Source organism: Triticum aestivum, chromosome 2A (assembly GCF_018294505.1).
Source record: "Triticum aestivum cultivar Chinese Spring chromosome 2A, IWGSC CS RefSeq v2.1, whole genome shotgun sequence".
Taxonomy (NCBI): domain Eukaryota; kingdom Viridiplantae; phylum Streptophyta; class Magnoliopsida; order Poales; family Poaceae; genus Triticum; species Triticum aestivum.
In genome coordinates this window covers 709,684,203-709,689,381 of record NC_057797.1, presented here as the reverse complement: position 1 = coordinate 709,689,381, position 5,179 = coordinate 709,684,203, and the positions used below count along the sequence as shown (strand labels likewise).

The window sequence follows — 5,179 nt, the reverse complement described above, 5'->3', positions numbered from 1 at the left end:
AAATCTGAAAGGCGCGTGGGGACGTAACTGGTGATTGAAAGGAAGGAAATCAGGAGGGCGGGAAAGGAAGGAGATCGGGAGGACGTGCCGGAATGGAAGGAGATCGCGAGGAAAGAAAAGAGATAGTGAGGACGTGCGGGAAAGGAAGGAGATCGGGAGGGTGTGGCAGTTTTGCAATCTGCCACACGGTTGCCACTTACATATTTCCTTTTGTTATTCTTATTTTAATTTTGTAGACATGAACATTTAAAAAATATATACAATGAGCATTTTCCAAATACATGGCGAACATACCTCTATTATATGACAAACATTTTTCAGCATGCAAATTGAATTTTTTTTTCATATACATGGTGGCCATTTTTCAAATATACAATGAACATTTTACAAAAGATATTTATTTATTTATTAATACTTAAAAATGTTATTACTAAAAAATGATGGGATTAATAAATAATGTACTAGGATAAATAAATAATGTACAAGGTAATAAAAGTGTATAAATATAAGATTGAATGGGTATATGGAACGTACTTACATACATAGGCACACGATGCCATACAGTGTGAGTTTCCATAATGTTCAGAAGGCTATCATGCCCTTCTTTACAAAAAGTTCTAATTCACACGGTTGATTGTTAAATACGGTAAACCAAAACTAAACACATATGTAATATGTCAACTTTTTTGCTGTGGTTCGTTTTGGTTGTAAGGTAAGAAAAGAGTGTCTATTAATCAGTTGCCTGAAGAAAGTTCAGGTTTCAGTTGATTCTCCACCGCGTCTTCGCTCTCCTCCCTCTTCCATTGCCGCCTTAGTCTTCCTCGCGCCGCTGTCGACCCACCCTTCGGCACCGGCACCATCGTCCCCCATGCCCCACCGCTGACTTCATTGCCTTGCCACCTGTCATGCCCAAGCCGCCTCTGCCCTGGCCAACCCTCTAAATGCCCCGTCTCTTCCCCCCCCCCCCCCCCCCCCCCCCACCCCTCCCTTTTCCGGCATCGCATCATACCCGCACCCGTTAAGCTCCACCTCACCGCCATCAGTGATGTTGCGGCCAACCTCATCGTCCCCTGTTTGTGCTTTGCGCCTCACACAGAATCGACTGTTGCCTGAAACCTGAAAGAATAGCAAACGTGAAAATAAATCAATTGCAAGACTAAAATCCCGAAATATGGCCTTCTGGGCCATTTGTCCGAAAGGACCGGTTCAACAAGCGTGCAAGGTTTAGTTATGGACAGCATAGGGCCGTCCAGAAGCCCAGAACCGCTGCCCCGACCGAGTCGCGATCTTCTTGGCGGCCACGCCTCCCGTTTCTACCTTTGCAAGCTAGGGTTATGGGGCTTTCCGTAGCGACCCCGTTGCCTCTCTCGGCTTCCTGCCTATATAAGGACATCACGCATGCAGCAGTCGATACCAACACCAAGCACAACCCGTCCAGAGGAGAACGAGAGCCATCCACGACACGGCAAGATGCAGATCTTCGTGAAGACGCTGACCGGGAAGACCATCACGCTCGAGGTGGAGTCCTCAGACACCATCGACAACGTCAAGGCAAAGATCCAGGACAAGGAAGGTACATATACGTGAACGACGAATCTCTACGCCATCTCTTCCGTCTCGTCGACGGCTGATCGTACGTCTTCAGCAGCGTTGCATCGGATCTTGCATACTCTAGTTGCTTTAAAACCCGCCTAGTTTGTCTTACCATGCGCACCTCACTACTAATATGGTCTTGGTACGCTTGTTGAATTTAATTAGTTCATAGCTAGAATCCTCCATGTTGTCTTGTTCGACAATCACGGTCTGAAACAAGCAGATCGACGTGTGTGATGTCTCTCTTTGAGCTAGATAAAGACTTTTCTACTTATCCGAGGTTAGATAGGTTTGGATCGGCTTGTTTGTTCTTCTGTGGTAACCTGCGGTAGGACGTACATGGACCAGATTGGTTTATCATCTCTCTCTGGATGTACTTCAGGGAAGGACTAATTGTGGAAGTTTCTGTTTTTCTGTAGGTATCCCGCCGGACCAGCAGCGCCTCATCTTTGCAGGGAAGCAGCTTGAGGATGGCCGCACTCTGGCCGACTACAACATCCAAAAGGAATCCACGCTTCACCTGGTGCTGCGCCTCCGCGGCGGCAGCAGAGGTGGATACCCCAAGAACCTTGAGCCCAACCTCCGCATCCTTGCTCAAAAGTACAATGAGAACAAACTAGTCTGCCGCAGGTATTCTCCTGTTTCATGGGTCGGTGCCTATGCATGCAACGCATGAATTTTTATCTTGCTTATTTTTTTAGTTTATGCATGTGTAGACAAATGTTCGTGTTGTTAAGAGCGTTTTGCCAAACAGAGATTGATCGATCTCACCTTCAATATCATCCCCTTTCTTTGCTTTGCGGTTATATATTGAAAGTCAAACTGACCAGCGGTTTTGGTTTGCTTGCTATAATGGCTGATTTCTGTGAACAATAGAATTAACTACTCCCCCGTCCCATAATATAAGAACGTTTTTTAACACTACTCTAGAGTCAAAAACGCTCTTATATTATGGGACGGAGGGAGTAGATGTTTGATATGCACATGATTAATTAAGATGTGCGTAGTACTCCCTCGCAACTTAAAAGCTTTAACAGAGTTCTCATCAATGCTTAAATTGAAGTCACTGATTAATCATTAGACTTGTCTCAAATAGTCACTGCCTTGCAGGTGCTATGCACGCCTACCCGCCAGGGCCACCAACTGCCGTAAGAAGAAGTGTGGCCATAACAATCAGGTGAGAGAACCTTATTTCCCTGTGTTATTGAAGTACTTTACCCATTTACACAGAGGCTAACATCTGTCCTGTTCAGCTGTTCTTGGTTATCATAACACTAAATATCTTGTTCGGTCTTAATCTTTTGAGCAATATGTCACCATTGCATACTTAGAGTTGTTCTTGGTTACTATTGTCAGCTTTGTATAATGTTGTTGTGCAAAATAATTACATATAGATGATAACTTAAACTGAACAACTTTTGTTCTAGTAATGATTTTTCTTACCTTCTCTTTCAGCTAAGGGAAAAGAAGAGGTTTATGTCCAAGTTTGCGAATGCTTCTTAAACATTGGAAATGCGTCTGGAGCCATATAGACTGGATTTTAAGTTCTGTCCTAGTTTGAAGTCATGTTGGATTTTGCTGAATCGTCTAGCGTCGTCATATATATTGGAGTCTAAGTTTTGTCCAGTTGATAGTCCTCTTGGATTTTGAACCTATGGATGCTTTGGAATATATTATCTATCAAATATCTTGATTTATACGAGTTTTTATTTTGATTTCTTACGGGTTTGCTTAATCAACTGAAAAAAAGAAAAGAGTCACCACGAATCTCCGCACGAAATCAAATGATGTAAGAAGAGAGCTAGTCACACCCCACCTTTTTATTAAATATTTACTAGTTGTTGTGTATTGACACTTGGCCCGTCGGCTAAATCAATAGCCCACTAGGAGGCAATGATTTTGGCCACCGCACGACAAACTTATATCATTGAACCGCTCCAACGAAAATTTAATACTTTTAAAACTAATCTAGTTGAGCTTACATGAGGGTTGGCCTACGCGAGCTACACCATGCACCTATTCAGACTACAAACAGTTTTTAACACATGAACACTTCTTAGAATTAGATGAACACGTTTAAAAAATGGTGATTTTTGAAATCCATAACATTTTTCTTACACAACCATTTTTTTAAGTGCATGGGCACTTTTTATATGGTCACGGGCATTTTAGATGAGGCGACACACAATTAAATGAGGAAAGAGAATGTTATATCAATATGATATTGTATCATATTAAATAATTAATGTACTAGTATTGTGTCATGCGCTAAGTTATCAGGATCATATCCTAGCACTTGTCCTCGTCGCTTTAATTCTTGCGTTTGCACCTCATTGAACTTTTCTTGTTCTTTGGGCATTGTGGACTCATACACTAGTATGATACTAGTATATGAGCAAATCGTAGCTACACGTGGATATGATGTCATAGCAACACATGATGGAATCAAACTGATTAATTATTGTATGAATGCATGATAGTCATAGGCAGTTCAAGCTGTCGAGCATGGCTATAAGTTAGAGCTGGTGGCGCTTTCCAATTATATACAAAATATTCAATGGCCACGCGTCATCCGACATGAGCCATTGGATGAGGCGTTGTGCAACCGTCCGATTTGACAGCTAGACTATGTGAGCAATGCAGCACCCCTCCATCGCAGTTACCCTCATGTCCCGTGTTGCCGCCTACCGCACTGACGAGGTACCATCGTTACCTTGTAGAGGATAACGGTCGGCGAGATCAGCGGGGTCATCTCCCACACACCAAAACAGCCCGTTGCATTGAAGCTTCTGCCGCCGTCAAGATGAGCAGGTTGGTGCACCACATCGCATTGCATTGCAGCTTCGCCGCCGGCGAGAACTGTCAGTCGCAGACTTCTCGCGTGACATTGACCCCCGCCACCGTAGGTTTTCCATCAAAACCATCGACTACGTATCGAAATGGTGCAAAAAATAATTTAGAGTGATGGCTGTCTTGTTAATTTTTCGTCAGCATCACTCCGTGTCATCAATTTTGCATTTGAACTGAGATATGATTCCTTTGTCGCTATTGTGCAGTGTTGGAAGTGACGTGTTTAAATGGAGTAAGAATCCGGATATGCCAGTTGATGAAGCTATGTACCTTGGGTAGGGGCACGGACCCGTCCAAAGAGCCCTACCCAAGGACATCCCTAGAAGAAGTCACCTTTCAATCGACTTGAAGGTATCCCACTCGACGGGTTCAAGACACTCGACCAAGAAGCTATCACTCGACCATGAAGCCAACCACTCGACTGCCAGGAGACCTAAAGTCACTCCGCAGGCAAACGGTCGGCTGTTAAGTAGTCTTTATGATCATTATAGCACTTTATTAGGGGCGTTACCAGTAACGCCCAACCTTAAATGTACCTTAAACCCTGTATTACTGAGGGCAGGAGGGGGCCGGCGAACTCTATATAAGCCACCCCCCTCCTCAGTATGAAGGGTTCGCACCCCTGTAATCCATACACGCATAATCCAGTCGACCGCCTCCAGGCTCCGAGACGTAGGGCTATTACTTCCTCCGAGAAGGGCTTGAACTCGTAAACCTCGCGTGTAACAACTTCCCA

At 44.0% G+C, this 5,179-nt stretch overlaps 1 protein-coding gene across 1 annotated transcript; it reads left to right on the top strand.

The window, feature by feature from the left end:
- The first annotated feature begins 1,387 nt into the window (after positions 1–1,387).
- LOC123190426 (ubiquitin-60S ribosomal protein L40-1) lies at positions 1,388–3,290 on the top strand. Its single transcript, XM_044603065.1, has 4 exons — positions 1,388–1,573; positions 2,013–2,223; positions 2,704–2,770; positions 3,049–3,290. The coding sequence occupies exons 1-4, from the start codon at positions 1,399–1,401 to the stop codon at positions 3,094–3,096; spliced, it is 501 nt and encodes a 166-aa protein (XP_044459000.1). The 5' UTR covers positions 1,388–1,398; the 3' UTR covers positions 3,097–3,290.
- Positions 3,291–5,179: the final 1,889 nt, after the last annotated feature.

Excerpts from the sequence above, each read along its gene's own strand:
- LOC123190426 (XM_044603065.1), top strand. The coding sequence starts at position 1,399 with ATGCAGCAGTCGATACCAACACCAAGCACAACCCGTCCAGAGGAGAAC. Across the intron at positions 1,574-2,012 it reads AAAGATCCAGGACAAGGAAG|GTATCCCGCCGGACCAGCAG; the intron begins GTACATATACGT and ends GTTTTTCTGTAG. Across the intron at positions 2,771-3,048 it reads AGTGTGGCCATAACAATCAG|CTAAGGGAAAAGAAGAGGTT; the intron begins GTGAGAGAACCT and ends CTTCTCTTTCAG.